The 18,714-nt window shown below is 47.8% G+C and overlaps 2 protein-coding genes across 2 annotated transcripts; both read right to left on the reverse strand.

The window, feature by feature from the left end:
* Positions 1-11,805: 11,805 nt before the first annotated feature.
* On the reverse strand, positions 11,806-13,183 carry LOC125510858 (syntaxin-121-like). The gene has a single exon (XM_048676132.1). It carries the CDS (start codon positions 13,016-13,018, stop codon positions 12,065-12,067), a length of 954 nt encoding a protein of 317 aa, XP_048532089.1. The 5' UTR covers positions 13,019-13,183; the 3' UTR covers positions 11,806-12,064.
* A 2,198-nt stretch (positions 13,184-15,381) lies between these two features.
* LOC125510859 lies at positions 15,382-17,657 on the reverse strand. The gene is made up of 3 exons (XM_048676133.1): positions 17,214-17,657; positions 16,108-16,215; positions 15,382-16,027 (listed from the first exon to the last, which is right to left on the reverse strand). Exons 1-3 carry the CDS (start codon positions 17,553-17,555, stop codon positions 15,713-15,715), a joined length of 765 nt encoding a protein of 254 aa, XP_048532090.1. The 5' UTR covers positions 17,556-17,657; the 3' UTR covers positions 15,382-15,712.
* Between the last annotated feature and the right edge of the window lie 1,057 nt (positions 17,658-18,714).

The following is an 18,714-nucleotide window of genomic DNA, read 5'->3' on the forward strand; positions in this document are numbered from 1 at the left end:
AGAGAAGGGTTTAGGGGATCATTACATGTCACGGCAGTGGACATGATTGCCTACTTGGCACAGGCTTGATGCAGGGGTGATGTAGTCAAGGTAGAGGTTCTCATCGACGTCCTAATTCCTTCAGGGCGCCACCGGCACTGCCCAGGGACAGCGGCGGCGGCGGCTGGCTTAGGTCTTCCCGTCGCTGCAGCACTCCCCTGATCGGATGGGGTGAGAATATCAGGAGGAGAGTAAACCTTACGTGAATTGTGATCTCGCAGGTGGCCAGCTCTCCCCCGTATCCTTTTAATATGGCGCTGGCGACAGGGGACCCAAAACCCGAGTTGGTTTTTGGGCGCCCCCAATCAGGGCGCGTTAATTCTGATCGAGGCTCACGTACGTTGGTACGTGGACCCCTTCACTTATCGTTATCCCTTCATTTTTTCCTGTTAGACTAATAGATCCAACTGACCTGTTTAAGCCGTCAGATCAAACCAACAGATCTCTCCAGCAATTACCTTCAAGGACCCATTCCCAGGAACTTGTCTTCAAACCTCTACCGCTTGAGGCTTGGTGGTAACAAGCTCAATGGGACCATCCCGGACACTATCGGTGATGTCTTGGCCTTGGCTTATCTTGAGTTGGAGAATAATCACTTGATGGGAAATATATCATCAGAGCTTGGAAAATGCAGGAACCAGTCCTTGCTGAATCTGGCATCTAATAATTTTCAGGGTCAAGTGCCTGATGCAATCAGCACCCTTGACAAGATGGTAGTTCTGAACCTTCAAATGAACAATCTCAGGGGATCTATCCCAAGTACATTTTCTTATTTAACAAGCCTGGACACGTTGAATCTTAGTCTGAATTCATTCACTGGAGAGATACCAACCGGGATTTTCAACCTTCCAAAGCTTTCTACCAAAGACAACCATTAACCGAATCCTGCGAGATCCCCTAGAGACATGCCTTCACATGCCATCCAACGACGCAATCACAACGCCGAAACAGAGGCTAGGCAGAGAGAAACTTATTCCATCTTTAGGGAGTCGCCGCCACCTCGTCTTTCTGAACAGGACACAAACCCTAGACAGACAGAAACGACATCTAAAATTGAGGGAGGAGCCCTCCCACCGGCAAGGGCCAAGATCTACCGTGCATCCATGGCCTAGGGCCATAGAAGAAGAGGTAAACTTGCGACGCCATCGGCACGAGGCGAGAAACAGTAGTCGCCTTGAACTCATAAGAGCATAGGCAAACGGGTACGAGACTAATAGCGATCTGTATTAATTAAGTTAGTCCCATGCTAATTAGTTGTTGCATGTGGTGCGACTAGTGCGACACGGGCGGCCACCCTCGATCCATTTTTCCTGCCGACGGCGGCGGCGGCGCTCCGTTCCCATGGCGTTTGATGATGCGTGTGAGGTGACCAGATGCTCTGAAGGCGGACATTGCAGCGGCAACACTGGTTCATGCTTGGGCGGTTGCCTCGGATTTTCCTGAAGACGTCCAGTTCAGCGAGATGTGGGTGCACCAAGCAACCAAGTCAATCCGCAGCAGCCATGGGCCATCGACCATACGGCCGCAGGAAGGCGGCGGTCATGATGGTCTTCAATCGGGCTTGGGCGCAAGGCTGAGTGGCCTCTGATTCTGGCATCTGCAGGACGACGGTGGCTGGTCGGGTAATGCGGTTCGACCATCGATCTAGCGAAAACAATAATGTTCGCCTGGATCAGTCAGATCTGCAACCGGCGGCACGAAGCTGTTGTTGATTGTGGCCTGGAGCGTCGCATCACTTCGGCGTTGGATCGTTCGCGGTCATGCTGCCACAGGAGAGGACGGTGGAGTTAGTGACATCACATGGTGGTGTCGTCTGATGCAGATCAACCATCAGCTGCCACTTGTGAGGATGATGCGGCGCCGCCAGAGAATCTCATGATTTTGGTGATGCTGATGTCATTTCCCCGTTAAAGGCTTCGTCATGGTGAGCGACTCTTGCATGTATGCTGTTGCAGGGATTGTGGAAAGTGGAGGAGACAACAAAGGATGACTTTGATTGGGTAGTACTTCTCGAGTACCCGGTCTCGAGCTCCAGGGTGAAAACCCTAGGTTCGACCCTAGTTGGTTGTACCTGACAATGGCGGCGTTCTTTGCGTCGTTACCCTGATGAAGGCATTGTTTGAAGTTTGCTCGGACTTGATCTTCAAGGTGAAAACCCATGGTTTGACCTTTGGTGGTTGGACCCGGCGACGGCGGCGCTTGTGTGTCGTTCCCTTCCTGGAGGCGTCGCTTTTGAAGAACATTTCTCGTATTCCTTGTGTTGTCAATAGATGATGGGTGCCGATGGTCACCACCGTATATTGTCGAATCACTTCGGGAATTTTTCTTTTTATCACTCCGTCTGGCATAGCTTTGGTCGTGTATGACTTTGCTCCAAGCAGATGTGATTATTTGTATGTGTTAGTGTTGGATGTGTGCATCTTAACGGGTGTTGTACTCATTATGATTGTATCCCTTGATGCTATATTATGAATAGAAAAACATCCTTTATCAAAAAAAAAATGTGTTACATATGGGCTGGGTAATGCACCGAACGGCTGCTCTTAGTGAGAAGTAGGAGTTGAATCACGTGGTGCAATAATGATCAGAGACAAATGTTTCTGAATCACCGTTTTCTTATCAAAATGATAACTGTCATACCTGTGACATGAAGCATTTTGGTCCTGACATTTTTTACAACTGTTACCACCCGAAAGAAAAATAAACCCAAAAAAACTGAAAATTGCCATTTAAAAAGAAAATTGCCATGCTTGACAACTAAATTTACGATCTTTGCGTCACTAAATTTGCCATAAAAAACTTTCGGAATTGTCATGTGTTCGTTCTACATGTATGACACTTACTAGGGTCATTTCTTCATTGTAAGCCTATTCATTAAGCATCGGTGCTTGACGTTGAATAATTAATGATATATGACTGAGTGAATCCAAGGCCGTCTCTGGGCCTAGGCGAGAGGGGCGACCGCCTAACGCCCAGGCCTAAAGTGGGACATGAAGCAAGAGGCCATACATTATATGAGAAAAAATAAAAACTATGGATCAATAGTACCATCTATTAAAAAATGTTCATAACATTTAGAAGATGTTCACGCATTTCAAAAATATATTAATTTCATTTTTTTTAAATTTTTATAGTGTGAAAAATGTTCACGTAATTTCATAAAAATGTTTTGTATGATCGAAAAAAATATTCACATTTCAAAATATGTTAGTGTCATTTAAAAATATACAATATAAAAATGTTTGCGTAATTGCCAACAAAAAACGTTTACGCATTTCAAAAGTATGTTCATGAAATCTAAAAAAATATACAACATAAATAATGCTCGTGTAAACTTGAAAAATGTTTTTGTACCATTAAAAAATATGTGTGGCAATTAAAATATGTTCCAACACTTCACACATGTTTTTATGTTCCAAAACAATGTTCATGGCATTTGTGAAAAATGTTCAATACGAGTTAAGAAATGTGCATCGTGTATTAAAAAAATGTTGAATGTGCATTTGAAAAATATTCAAAGTGTATCTAAAAAATGTCTACCTTGTATGTGACAAAAGCTCATTGTATTAAAAAATAAAAAAAGGAAAAAAAGGAAAAAATAGTGATCAAAATACATAGGCAAAAGGAAAGAATGCACAAAAGATGAGGAAAAAATAGTGATCAAAACACATAGGCAAAATGGGAAAGTGTTCTAACACTTCATACATGTTTTTTTGAACACGGTACAAACACGAGCACTCATATATACGTGAATACGCTCACCCCTATGAACACACACACACACCCTATACCTATGAGCACTTTCGAGACTAAGCCGGAACGTCTTCTCCCACTAAACGTGCATCACCAAAAATCCTGAAATAAATCCAGGATAAATGCAAGCATCGGGACTTGAACCCTATTGGGTTGGGATACCACTGTCTACCTGATCATCGAAAATGCACAAAAGTTTCTAAAACCAATCCAAGCCGAATAATAGAATTATCCCAAAACCACTCTTCGAAACTGATGGAAACACACGTAGGCCATGCTACTAGCGCTTGCAAAGAGCAATATATATAGCTCTTTCGGTGAGTAGGTTTATATAACGAGAGGAACTAGGGGCAACTATTTACTGGGTACCTATTCGGGGGGCCAACCCAGCGGATAATTTTTTTTAATTGTTTGGATTGCTTATCACATGTGTCAGGTGGTCCTAACAGACACTTTTGAGGGCGCTCGACTACCGCCACATGCCGCGCATTGAGTGCACCCTCTCGAATACGTCTTTTTTGCTCGTTTTTCTTGCGGTTTTTTCGGTTTTGGACTTTGCTTTATTTTTCTAGGTTTTTGTGATGTTCTTTTTTATATTCTCTCGTGAAACCCACCATGCGACAAACACAGTCGTGCTTCACAAAAAGAAGTGAAAAAAACCCCACAAAAAAAAGCTGTGAAAAACACAGTTGTGCTTCCGGTGAAAGCACACATGTGCCTATCGGGAGGCACAACTCTACTTCCCGTAAAGTGAAAATCACAGTTATGCTTCTGGTAAAGCACTGCTATGTGCTTCCCAAAAAGTGAAAAACACAACTCTACTTCAGAAGAAGAAAAATCAGAGTTGTGCTTTTGGTTATTGTTTTTCTTTTCTTATTTTCTTATTTCTGATTTTCTTAAAAGAAGTTCATCCATACCTATTAACATGTGATCCAGTTTTGAAGATCTTGTCATGAGAAACGCAATGGTGAAAATGGTGATTTGAACATGGTTCAAAAGACAAAATGTTTTTAATCTGAAAACAAAGCTCTTAGGATGCGACAAATGTCGCAAAAACAATGCGCCACTTGTCATCATGATGGGAAGTGGGAGTGACCTATCCAAGAGATACCCTTTGACTAATGTTTTCGGAGAACTACGAAATCACTAGTTAAGGGATACCCTTGCAACGGTCACTTTCCACCTTCTCTGGTGCTAGCAAATGACGTATTGCATGTGCGTCAATTGTCGTAACCTGAAAATTTTCCTCTTTTTCACGGATTCGGTTTTTAAGACGGTTTATCTCTTAAGTCGTGCATTCAAGTGTCGAGCCATTTTCATCATTAGATTATTGTGTCAAAATCTTTGAAACCACATCACATGTTCATATGTTTAGACAAATTTTTTTCATGAAAAAAATCTCGAAGAAACTAGAAGTTGGGAAAAACAAAAAAAAAACAAATATGAAAAACCCGGAAAAAACTGGCAATAAAAAACAAAAGAAAAGAAAACCAAAAGGAAAAAGTTAAAAACCCAAAAGATCAGTTGCGCTTTTCATAGAAGCCTGCGGTTGTGCTTTTCTTTTCTTTGGAGAAGCACAACTGTATTTTTTTCACTTTTCAAGAAGTATAATTGCGCTTTTTTTTGGAAACATGAATTATGCTTTCTCGCGGAAGCAGATGTGCTTCTCGCGGAAGTACAACTGTGCTTTCACGAAAACACATGTTATACTTCTCGCAAAAGCAAATGGTGTGCTTTTCTTGGAAAAACGATCTTCTTGGAAAAGAACCAAAAATTTAGCCAAAACCTAAGAAATCAAGATAAACATATGAGTCGAAAAGCCAAAGAGGGTGCTTGAATCCAAGGGACTATTTTTAGTCTGACTAAAAATAGTCTCTTTTAGAGGCTAAAGTTTCAAGCACTCCTGACTAAAGAGAGGCTAGGACTAGTCTTGAGCCTAAAATTTTTTAGTCATAGGAAACCTACTAAAATATGTATTAGCCCTCTCCTCTCCTCATTTAATGCCTCTCCTTTAACACATGCGAGTTCTGGATTGAAGGGTTTGAAGAATAATAAATGCTCAATAACTTGATTTTAGTTTTTTTAGTATTTGGATTCAAGCATAGGTGAGGCTAGCAAGTTTTAGTCCCACTACTTTTAGTCATGAAACTAAAACGTATCAAGCACCCTCAAAATAAAACAAATAAAACCCAAAAACGCCTCTAGAAACGGGAAAAATCATACTCACGCGAGGTGCGCCTAATGTACGACACGTTGCAGTGCTAAGGCGCGTTGGGAGTGTTTCCGCTAGAGAAGTGATCGTTGCGGAGGGTAACTATGCGTATGCATGCTGCTCCCTCAGTGTCACTAGAAGGGAAGAAAAGATGATCACTCTTTTTAGTACACGACAAGCCTTACTTAGAGCATCTCTAACAGCCGCGTCAAAAGGCGCGTGCGCGGTGAACTGAGTTTTTAGCGTGCGGGGGACATTTTTGCACGCTCTAGCGGTGGCGGGAAACTAGCGCGGGGGAATAGTTTGCGCGCGCGCGAGAAAAGGCGGCGGCTCGCGCGCTATTTTTGGCGTACCGCTTCCGGCGCCTTTAAATTGCGGCGCTCGCCACACGGCTATTCCACACTCTCTCTTCCTCTTCTGCCGTCACGCGCGTCTTCCCCACTTCCTCGTTGCTTCCTCGCCGCTCCAACGCCCCGCCACCGACGCGCCACCATGCCGCCGCGCCGCCGAGAAGCGTCGGGCTACCGCGGCGTCCGCCAGCGTCCCAACGGCTCGTACTACGCCGAGATCCGATCCGGCGACGTTCGGCTCGGCCTCGGCACATTCCAGACTGCGCACGAGGCCGCCCGCGCATACGACACGGCGGCGTGACGCCTAGACGGGCCGCGCACGCAGATGAACTTCCAGGACGTCCACACGCGCCAGCAGGCGCAGGACGGCGCCCCTCCGCCTCGTCTTATCACGGACCAGGACCGTGCGGAGCACGCTCGACGGCAGCGCCACCTCCTCATCGCCGAGGAGGACGAGCGGGCCATGGCGGAGTGGCGACTGCGCCATCCAGAGGACGCCGCCGACGAGCAAGCCTACTGGGCGAAGCAGATGGCAAAGCGCCGCGTGGAACGGTTGGACAGGCGTCGGCGGAAGGCCCTGGCGTTATCACAAGGCGATATCGTTGAAATTGGTGGGCAGTTGATCTTTACGGATAATGATCCTCGTTGAGACGACATGTGGCTCGATACCTTGGATCAGACGAGCGAGGATGATGATGATGGCGACTGGGAGTAGATTGTAGTTGCATTGCACTATCTAATAGTTTTTTATATCGTTGGACCGTAGTTTTATCTATCTATGCTGTGAAACTATGTAAAATACCTATGTATCATTTTTATCTATGAATTTGTATTTAGTATCGTTTTTATTTAAAAATATGTACGCGATGTTCGGCTGCTGCAATTACGCGTGCGCTGCATTTTAGCGTGGCTGCTGGAGCTATGCGTAAGCTCGCTAAATTTTAATGCGGCTGCTGAAGCCAGCGTTGCCCGCCGTGCTTTTTCAGACGATGGGCGCACTGCAAACTGCTTTTTAGCGCGCCGCGCGTTGGGCGGCTGTTGGAGATGCTCTTACAACCGCTGCACTTTACTCGCTGCTCGGTTGGTACTCCCGCAGAAGCTGTTGGGCTTCCCTGAAAAATAAGGGTGGTGTAGAATAGAAGTAAAGTATTTTTCTCAGTTAAGAATCAATGTATTGTAACTGTATCTGCACGATTGAGTCAAATTAGGTGACCATAAAACCGTATTTTTAAAGTTCTATTGTCAGACTGAACATGCGATGCAAGTTTTATTTTACACATGTAAATTACCCGTCAAGGCTGATTTTTCGCCTAGAAACAAAACGACCCGTACAGCCGAGTACGAGCGAAAACGGTGATCCAAGCGGGGCCTTATGCGTTCCCTTAGAACGGACAGAATTGCGCCATGTACCGGACTTGGTGCAATTCCAGTGGTGGTTCGGCTAATCTTGAACCTAATGAGCAGAATTATACTACTGCGTCGCAATCTTGTCGAAGTCCAGCCTGCCTCGAAATGATACGGAAGGTTTGCCTTTCAAAAAGCTTGCAAGCCGTCGGGAGCACGCAGGCAGCTCCAGATTTGACGGCCTGCCACCGTAGATTACTCCAACCAACGAGCGGTGCCTCGCGTCAGGAGCCTGAATGAATCTTCTCTTCTTCTTCTCTTGATTGCGTCGCCGGTCAGCCGCGCCGGCACATGGACTCCGACCAAGTCAAAGTTGGCTCACCTGTCACACAGGCCCGGCTCCACACTCCAACCCAAACTTAATCAACTGCATAATTACCACTACTAAATCGCCGATATATATATATATATATATATAGTCATCTCTACTCCTATAAAAATCTGAGTTGGTAATGATGGTGTGCCTGCCATCTTTCATTTACAGCCATCCGATTTGCATCCAACGCGTCTGAGACAAACTATGGCAATTTTACAAATAACCCCCTGCCACTCCAATTCAGTGTTTAGCCCATCTCTACCCCACCTCATCTAGCGCCATCTCAGGAAAGAAAGAAGGATCTGGATAGGTCGGTGCCGTCGTTCGTTCGCCCCCAGGCTCCATTGCCGACCACTACCACAAACCCCTCCTCGCCGTCTCCACCACCCCCTTCCCTGTCTCCCTGACTTCGACCTGGGTAAGTATGTTGCCGATTAGAACTGGACACGAGCCAAGCCGAATTCAGACGGCCATGTTAGCTCGCTCGGAAGCAGCTAGCTCGGCTCGGCTGGGTGATGCCAACGAGCTGCATATGGGTGGCTCGGCTCGTTCTGCACCGGCTCTGTTTAGCCTGAGCGGATCGTGAGTGGATGGACAAGGGAGGTGCATGTTGTGGATGTGCTGTGAGTGATGGTGGTCACCGCCGGCCACCAGGGCGTGCCAGAGCAAGTGGCGGTGCGGCGTTGAGGCGGAGGGCACGCACCTGCCGACGTTGGTGAGGACGCAACACAAGCAGAGAAGAACATGGGTGGGCACTGTGTGAGCATCTGCGTGCGTGTGTGCGCTCGGCGACGAAAGCATGCCTGTGTGCGTGCGGCAGGGACGGATTATGGATGCGTTGGGAAGAAGAAAAGAATGTAAGAGGGAGGGAGGTGTGAGCAACAGCTGTGTGTGGCGGCGGGGGGATGGATGCATCGCGTGGGTCAGTGGGTACATGCTGCTCGTCTAGGTCATCAAATAAGGATAGCTTCGTATTGGGCTTGGGCTGCTCTTGTAGTCTATACATTTCACTGCTAATTTAAAAAAATACTGGGCTGGAAACGAGCCACAGCCCCAACATTTCACCACCGGAATCGTTCGAGCCCCAACGTTTCACTGCCTCCCCTGTATTCTTGCTTCAGCAGCCCCAACTGCGACCACAACGTCTGTGTCCTCCCCTGTCTCCTCCAACACCAACCCCCACAAGCACGTTGGTGGCTACGCCCTGCTCATCCTCGGCGGCGCAGCCACCACCTACTATTATTTCCCCCTTCCCGGCAACGCAATCCATGTTGATCACACTCTCATAGATGGAACAGAGTGTGGGGAAGTGAGATGCACTGCCCTTCGCCTTCTGATCTGACAAGGACCAATGTATGGGTATTGATGAAGAAGAAAATCTTCTTCTGCAGTTGCAGATATGTAATGGTAACATATGGAAGAAATGCCTATTCTGTAATTGCTCGGCCCGACTCAGCTCGGCATGGCAAGGATCTAATTATAGGTTCGTCCTATTTTTTTACTTGATTGTTGCATAAGAAATGCCAGAAGGAAGATGGGACATGAACTTGGCTCTTGAGCTCAAATAATATCAATAAAATTTAAAGAAATCTTTTGGAAACAAACATGTAGAACTATTTGTGCAACATTTCATGAAAAAATAACATTAATGTTGGATTAGAAAAATAAACAAATAGTTAAAAAACTATTTTAAAAGCTTTTTTTTTTTGGCAAAGCACCACAAGTGTTTTTTCTTCATGAAGTTTTGCATGCAGCTTGAACACCGGAACGTGTTTGTTTGCAAGAATAGGTTTGTTATGTTTGCTATTCTGTCTGCATTTACTCTTCACCCGGATGCTTGTGAGCTCAAAAGCAGAATGAATATATTCAAAGAAACATATTGATATTTGTTATACATGAAATGACCACCACATAAGTTGTGAAATAAACTACTCTAGATCAATGCATTTTTCCCTTTGTCGCCGTGGATAGGAGACAGTAAATGTGATCAAGGGAAGTTGGTCGGGCTCCAGCGGCACATGCTTACCACTGGCTGTTAGCGGGAAAGGTATGTTGGTTTGACTTTTTCAAGATCCTGAACTAAAACAAGTCACCTGCGACATTTGAGTGGTGCAAAGGTTTGCTGTCTCTTCCCAGGAAATTGTGTGCAGAGAAGTTGCCTTGATTTTTAATACTGAACCTATTTTTGCAGAACAAAACACTAACGATAAGAGAGATGAATGTGCAGTATGCTAAATTTGGGTATCCAACTACAGAAGAATTGGATTTTTATTTATATTAGAAGCTAGGTTATCACTTTTGATTTTAAATTGATCGCTCATGGACAGTGGCATCTTAATTGGCCATAAGCACAGCCTAATTCAATCCCTCCCTTCAAATTGGCAACTAAAGGGAAGGTGAGTTTAAATGTCTCAGCCCCTGTGACCTGGCTGGCCTTTGTGTTAGAAGATTCAAAGGGAATGAAAAGTTGGAGGCAACAAGGCCACCTCTTATTTGGGTTCTTTACATAAAAATAGTGAGGGTCATATAATCTGCCATCGATGTCCCACCAATTTATACATGTGTATGATTCGAAATCAATAAGCCAACTCAAGGAGTGGGTCCCGGAATACAAGCAGGAAGAAAAGAGAAGGAATTAAAAGGAGTAAACTCGGCTCTTATGTAAGCAATAAGGAAAGAAATTATTCCACTCATAATGAAAGAGAAGGAATTAAAGGAAGTAAATTCGGCTCTCGTGTAAGAAAAATGGAAAGGAATTATTCCACTCATAAGGAAAGAGAAGAAATTAAAAGAAGGAGAAAACTCGGCTCTTATATAAGCAGAAAGGAAAGAAATTATTTCACTCATAAGGAAAGGGAAGAGATTAAAAGGAGTAAATTCGGCTCTTATAAAGCAAAAAATGAAAGAAATATGAAGGAATAAAATTTGCTCTTATGTATGAGCATTAAAGGAAAAGAATAAAAAGAACGATGCTGTTGCTGAATGTGCACGGGCCGAGAAGGGAGCAATTAAAATAAATAACATCGGTTGCGTGCGTGCACCTGAACATGCTCTAATTCAATGGCCATTCTCTTCTCGCATACAAAAAAGTTGGCCGGCAATGACCATTCATACTTTTCTGTTGTTTTGAATCTGTGGGGTTCATATAAATTATGCTTGGTTATTTTTATATTACATCCAATATTATGTGTACTCATTTGATCTAAGGTTATTTTTAATAACTTGGTTTTTTTGTCACAAACAAACCGGTGAAGCGGCGGTCCAACCGATGACAGCTGCAACAGTTTGGTTGCCCGTTCGCTTTTAAAAAAATATAGTCTGATGGCCATGGTGGAAGAACACGACATGAAGTGCTTTGTATCCCTAGAACGACGAGGAGACACGAGCATGAAGTGTTTTGTTTGGGCCAAGCACTGCCGCCGCCTGCTCATGTCTCCTCGTCATTCAATATGTCCTAGAAATGTACCAATTTTTTTAAAATGTTTGTATTTAAGAATATTTTCAAAAAATATATAAATCAAAATTATTTTCAAAAATCATGTGTTAAAAAATGCGAATTGTAAAAGATCCCATTTAAAAAATGATAAAAAAATTCAAATATGTTACTTTAAAATAAATAAATATTCATGTTCTCTCGAAAAGTAAAAAAACGATTGACAAACTATTCCATGCACAAGTACTCTCTAATCAGATGAAGGATGTTAAGGTGGCTTATTCAAATCCACACTTCATACTCCAAAAAAGAGATAATTAGAATTGAATATAAGAAATGTTGCGCAATGACACACACAAAGCAGATTTTGCTATCTTTTTGACCCGTTGCAACGCACGGGCATTTTTACTAGTATAGTAACGTAATCGAGTGGCTCAACGAACCGCACGGACGGAGTAATTACAATCGCAAAAAATTCCACAAAAAACAACCAACAACACCCAGCAAGAAGCAAGCAAGCCCGGATCATCATCGCCACGGGCAGGCAGATCCACAGGCTACTGCTGGTTGTTGTTGTTGCTGCTCTTGTTGGTGTTCGTGAGCACGATGGGGATGACGATGATAAGTATAATGACGAGCAGGATGCCGATGCCGATGCAGGTCCACTTGCGGGAGCTCTTCTGGTGCTTGCGGGCGACCTGCAGCTGCTCGCGCCCCCGGTCCACGAACGACCTTGCCCGCCCGACGTGGCCCTCGATGTCGTCCAGCTGCTCCCCCTGCGCCGCCACCAGCACGGCCATGTCGTTGAACACCTGCTGCAGCTCCAGCAGCGACCTCTCCAGGTCCGCCACGGCGCCGTGCCGCTCCTGGATCTCCGCCACCACGCCCAGCACCTCCCCGCGGCCCTGCTGCTCCGCGATGGCCCGCTGCAGGAACCGCTCCCCCTCGCCCGTCTCCGCCAGCGTGTCCAGCGTCGCCTCGTCGGGCTGGGCCCCCGTCACCGTGAAGTAGCGCCGCGCGACGGTGTCCCGGTACTCGGAGGTGATGCGGGAGCGGAGGGAGGAGAAGGCCTCCATGGCGTCCCGCAGCTTCTTGCGCAGGCCGGCCACGACGGAGGTGCGGGTGCGGTCCGTGGAGGAGCCCGGCCCGCACCCGGCCACGGAGCGGTTGGCGGCGTTGGCCCGGTCGAGCGACTCGAGGCGCAGCTTGACGACCTTGGCCTTCTTGATGGCGGCGGCGACGTCGGCGTCCATGCGGGAGCGGAGCGCGCGCACGGCGGAGGCGTCGTGGAGCGACTTGCCCGACTCGTTGGCGTCGTGGAGGGAGCGCTGGATCCGCTCCAGCTCCCGCAGGTCGTCCTTGATGGACTCCACGTCCTCGAAGAAGCGGTCCAGGCTCGCCCCCGCCGCGGCGCCCGGCGGCGCCGTCATCTCCACGCCGCCCGACTCCAGGTCCCCGCCGTCGCCCCCCGCGCCCGCGCGCTTCCACGAGCTGGAGAAGAGGTTGTTCATGTCTACTGCTGCCGGCTCAGGCAAGGGCCGATCGATCGATCTGTACGCCGGTTTCTTGGAGGGGGAGAAGCAGAGTGGACAAGGGAGGGAGAAGGGGTTAGTTACTTAACCGGTACTGATCGGGGCGGGGACGCGGAGTCGGGTTGAAGGGGTCTGCCGTCTCGTGCTCGGGGAAGGTGGGAGGAAGGGGACGGACGGCGACCCACACCCTTCCTTCTCCCTGCGGCAAGTGGATCCAATAGTAATACGCCCGACCCGATCCGATCCGATCCGATGGCTTGGCGTCCAGGTTGGGTCCGGTCCTTGGATCACGCGGTGGCGTGGGTGCGTCGGCTATCCATGTCTGGAAACCGGAAATCTCGAGCCTAATAACCGCGTCAGCTAAGTGCGGCACGCAGCTTAGCTGGCTGTACAAAGTTCACCAGGCGGGCATGTGCAACGGATTCCATATCTGCAGCGCGCCGCGCCGCGCCGGACAAACCAGCTCGACGCGGGGTGAAAATTAAGTAGTATGGGTAAAAGTCGTAGGATGTGGCGGCAAATTCTACGTGAACTGCCTGGATTGGATTGGATTGGATTGGGTGGCGGTAAATTCCGTCGGTAGCCGTCCCCTGATGACGGAGCCATCGTCGTTCATTATATTCTTTTTTTTGCGGTGTGTTCATTATATTCATATATACTATACGGTTAGTCGTGTTTGACCCGATCAATCGTCGAGGCGAGCGGAGGAGCACGTGTCCAGCTTGACCAGAACACCTTTTTTTTTTGTCTCTCTCTCGTCCAAATGGGCTGAGTCACGCATTACAAGAAATGAAATGAAAAGTTGGCGACATGCATACTCCACAGGTGCTCGGTCTCCTGACCGCATGAAAGTGCTGCGTCAAGCGTGCAAGAAGAGGAGCAGGCGCCTAATTGCCAGGTATACGTAGGAAGGTAATGTTCGTTAGTTGGTTCGGTCCCTCGCGCCAGTGGCCGGCGAACCGTATCTTCTGTTTCGTGAGCAACAGAGCAAGCCTTTTCTATATATTAATTTCGTGAAGATATTAACTACTCTTAGTCTCTACACCAACAAGATGTCACAAAGAAATCTAAGATACACACAGCCCAAAAAGAAAAATTATAAAAGATAGAGAAAAAACAAAGGCCTCATCACAATGACCCATAAACCACCACCAAAGACAACACCCCAAAACATAAAAGATCTTCAAAAAACAATGTTTTCAAGAAGAAAAAAGTGCACAAACACCATCGACAGCCGATCCAAGATATTAAGTTTTGACCCTAGAGAAAGTCCGTGCTTTCAAAACAATACCTGCAAGGCAATTGCCAGACACAGCCAATGAAGATCAGACCTTAGGTTTTCATCCTGAAAGTCACGACTCGGCACCCGAGGAGCACCACCAAAAAATGAAATCCTCTAGTGCCTCCAAGGCCCCCTCCGCCTTACTGATCCTCCGATCTCAGTCACCATGACTTTCTCCACCGCTGTCTATGCCATGAAAATCGGGATACCGGCATGTCTCATGGTATCGACAAACAAACAAAGCTTCACGCCGCGCCCTCATGGAGCCGCGCAGGCTGATATGGACGCGCACGACCGGATTCTATCCGATCCAGATATCCTTGGGCAAGATCTCCGGCAGTGGTTTCGGAACACGTCGACGACCAGATCAAGAAGGACTGATCATGCATATCGTTGTCGTGATGCGATAGGAGCACTAGGGTCACCACCATTCCGCTGCCTCCACCATGGCGACGCCACCATGAAGCCGTTGTGGGGATCCGCCGCCGCACCACGGCGCCCCTCGCCATCACGGTGTCCCGGCCCAGCCGCGCCGTCATGTGGTGGAGGCCCTGAGTGTTGGGTTTAGTCCCACGTCAGTTGTGGGAGGAGGCGGGACACGATTTATAAGGACGGGGGTGTCCCCTCCTAACAGGCTAGTCTTTTGAGGGGGATGGGCCTAAGGCCTGTTATAAGTCGGTGTTGCTCTTCAATTGGGTTTGGTTAACGCATGTGGATCAGAAACGCTGGTACTAGCGGACTCGAGATTATGTAACACTGAGAGAGAAGGCGGAACACCCCGCCGCCATCGGCCTCGTCATCTAACTGCGGCGAGGAAGGAGGGTGCTGGCGGCCGCAGGAGGGTCCGATCAGGTAGCTTCTATGAAGAGAGCAAAGTGCAAGCGCTCGTCATTCTCGACTCGGGCCACCGTACGTGCCGGCGCTGGCCGGATCACAAGGACGCGCGTCACAAACGAATGCTCTCCTTTTATAAACGTACAACAGCCCAAAGTAACAAAATTTTAGCTCACCCAACATCCCACTTTTCTCCAATAGTTGCATCGTGGACAGTCAATCAATGTACTCGTTTCAAACCACCATCTCTTCCATACCGTACCACAAAAATACACAAATACCATTACATTATACATTACAAAAAATACACTAGTTTCGTCGTACGTAGCTTACACTGTCTCTATATGTACCTATCAGTTAACGAGCGTACGTAGCAGCTGATAATCGATACACAGAGCATTTTGTTACAAACGTCACACGGCATGCACGGGTGACAGTATATCGCGACAGCTTGAACAAACACTACACGGGTGACGACGCAATATGAGGCAACGGGTGTGTGTGACTGCCTTCAGAAGCTGCACGATGTGGACGGACCGAGCACACACGACACGATGCTAGAAGAAGTTGCTGAACTGGCCGGCCAGGGAGTCCTTGAGGCCGGAGAAGAGGCCGAAGAGGGAGTACTGCTTCAGCTTGGACACCTCGTACCACGAGTTGAGCACCGCCTCGTGCTTGTCCGTGCCGGAGAAGGCCAGCTGGATCCCGGGGCTGCAGTCCACCTGCCCGCCGCCGCCGTTGCCCCTGCAGCTCGACGTCTTGATCGCGCAACTGTTCTCGACGCACCCGAAGTTGGCCTGCCCGGAGCACGACGAGCAGCCGTCGGACTTCCAGAAGAGGTTCTGGAGCGTGCCCTTGTGGAACTCGAACACCTGGGAAACAGAGATAGGCGTCAGTTGAGCAGATGGTCGCCGGTGATTTGGCCCAGGTTACGGGTTAATTATGGGCGCACCAGGGTGAAGCCGGTGACTGTGTACGAGCTGTTGCCGACGAACACGGGCGGCGACCTTGCCGCGAATTTCCTCCCGGCAAATGCCACCATGTACCCACCAGCGGATGTCTGGAACAGAGTGAAAGAACGGCATGTTAGAACTAATGATGAACCCATCATCTTTTATGTCAGAACTGTCCAACAAGACATTTCATAAGTACACCTATCTGGCTATCTTATCTACTCGAGTACAAGAAAGTAACAATTGTATCATGATTGAACTATGCAAAGCTATTGTGCAGTTCTTCTCAGCAGGTTGTCTCGGCAACTAATTACAGTGTGCTGAAATTTTCAGTACTACTGAAATCGTTCTTACTGTATGCAGCATCTTGAGTCTTGACCCATATTTGCAAGGGAAAAAAAACAAAATGCCGTCAATGGATCAGGAAGATGAGAAATAAATGAGGGTCCTCATCATGACAGTCTGCCATCTCTACTACTATCTTAAAAACAAACGGCTGAGCCCAATCAATCAGTTGAAGGGGAAATTTCTCCAAAGTGAGGGGACAGCACATTCAATAAATCCTCAGACGAGATTGCAACGACCAAGTACCTAGGTTGGGCCACAGAGAAACACGGAGGCATGTCGAGAGCGCCATTAACGGATCCACCCTCCTCCAATGAGCCCAAAAATGTAGCTGTCGGTTGTCTGGACGTGTTGCTTGTGGGACACTGTCCAGCTCTCCGTTTTTTTGGCTTAAACCTCCCCAATCAAGAGGCCATCATCGATGGATTTGCGAGGTCTCCCCAACGATTTGAATTTCTTCATCCCTCACACACTAATTGACAAAAGGCAAGGAGGGCGTACTGCATGATTGATGGCCATTCCAAATTCTTGCTTGCAAAGTACCATGATTTATTTACTATTTATAGAGTAGAATAGAAGAAGTAAAAAGGAGCTAGCAGACAATTCTTTGTGCCAAACAATTAGTTCCCCTGGGGTGCAAATGGGTAAATCAATTAGGGTTCGTCCTACGGATTATATTCCTCGCACAAAAAGCTTCGATCGAACAGCAAAATCAGGAGGGAAGGCTTGAGGAGGTGCAGCTCGGCGGAGGGCGACTAACCAGGTCGCCGGCGCCGGAGGCGTTGACGGTGAGGAGCGAAATCTCGTCGACGGTGGGGCGGAAGAGCGCGAGCAGCGGGCCGGCGCCGGCCAGGTTGAGGCGGCTGTCGCAGGGGGAGAGCTGCACGCCGCCGGAGAAGAAGGCGTCGCGCCCCGCGAAGGCCACCCCGAAGGTGAACCCGTCGCCGCGGCTCACCGTCGCGTCCGCGCACGGCTCGTACACGCCGTTGCCGTCGCCCCTGGCGGAGGCCGAGGGCGCCGCCGCGAGGAGGAGGGCGAGGGCGAGGGCGAGGGCGAGGACGGCCGGCGCCCGCCTCGACGTCGCCGTCGTCGTTGCCGCCATGGAGACAGACAATTGTTTCGGGCGCCTCGCTGTGCCTCGGGCGCGACGGAAGTCGTCGATGGATGACGGTTCCGCTACGGTTCACGCCAAGGAAACGGAACAAAACAAAACGCGTCGCGTCGGGGCAAGGAATAAAGGGAATGGGTAGAATGAGCTGGCTTTCTTGCTGGGCCGGAGCCCATTTCGTCTGATGGGCCGCAGCCTTAACAAGCAAGTCTACTACTAAGCTTATACTTCAGACACCATGGCCCAGCAACTCAGCAAGGTACAGACTAACCCCTCAAAAAAAGCAAGGTACAGACTACAATTGCTCAAAAAAAAAAAAGCAAGGTACAGATTACAGAGCACACACCAGTGAAAAACACAGGGTTACCCCTTGAAACATAACATTTCAGAATTTTTATTGTACAAAAAATAGTCCCAGAAAATGTGAGTCCATACTTGCTCTTAGCTACAAATACAACAGTACAAGCTATGGTAACCTCCAGGACTAGAGGCACCAGCTGACCAGCACATACATATCCAAGCACTAGCTAGATCTCATCTCATGAGATGAGCATTTGACTGCATACCTATATGGCTAAGAAATAAATGCAAACTGCTCCAATGGACCTTCCAGAATCTAAGGCCGTCGTCGCATGCTTCAAACCTTGACGACGGTAGATAGGGCTTCAGATGGCTTGTCAAGCCTGCAGCTCAACTCTCTTGAACAACAGATCAACGGAACCGGCACGGCGATGCTTCCCTTCCAGCGCTGGAGAGTCTTCGGTAGCCTTGGGGGATCGGCTCACTGCAGGTTTATTCACTTGCCGTTTGCCAGTTTCTGTGCCTGCACATTTTCAGTAGCAAGTGAGTCTATCTGGAAGCTTTAAGCAACCGTAATAAACCGAGGCACAAGTTGGAACAGGAAACAAACAGCTTTTATTTTTTTCTGGGGAAAAAGGAAACAAACAGCTTGTAGTATGGAGATTATTTCTGAACTGCTGAGTAGTTATAGCGCACACACATGAGAAAAACTTATGCTAGACAAGGACATTTATCGAAAAAATGATGCCTTTTCCGAAGAAGAAAAGTTACTGAAACCAGCAGGAAATCTTTGCATCACTAGAAGTAACAGATGCAAGGTTTGGACTTACCAGTGCCAGGCAAGGAGAACCTC

The sequence above is a fragment of the Triticum urartu genome, chromosome 5, assembly GCF_003073215.2.
Source record: "Triticum urartu cultivar G1812 chromosome 5, Tu2.1, whole genome shotgun sequence".
Classification (NCBI taxonomy): Eukaryota; Viridiplantae; Streptophyta; class Magnoliopsida; order Poales; family Poaceae; genus Triticum; species Triticum urartu.

Bases quoted from the DNA above. Each gene is read 5' to 3' on its own strand.
- LOC125510858 (XM_048676132.1), bottom strand. From the start codon at position 13,018: ATGAACAACCTCTTCTCCAGCTCGTGGAAGCGCGCGGGCGCGGGGGGC.
- LOC125510859 (XM_048676133.1), bottom strand. From the start codon at position 17,555: ATGGCGGCAACGACGACGGCGACGTCGAGGCGGGCGCCGGCCGTCCTC. The intron at 16,216-17,213 runs GTTAGTCGCCCT...ACTCTGTTCCAG, and splicing joins CCTCCGGCGCCGGCGACCTG to ACATCCGCTGGTGGGTACAT. The intron at 16,028-16,107 runs GTGCGCCCATAA...TCTGTTTCCCAG, and splicing joins CAGTCACCGGCTTCACCCTG to GTGTTCGAGTTCCACAAGGG.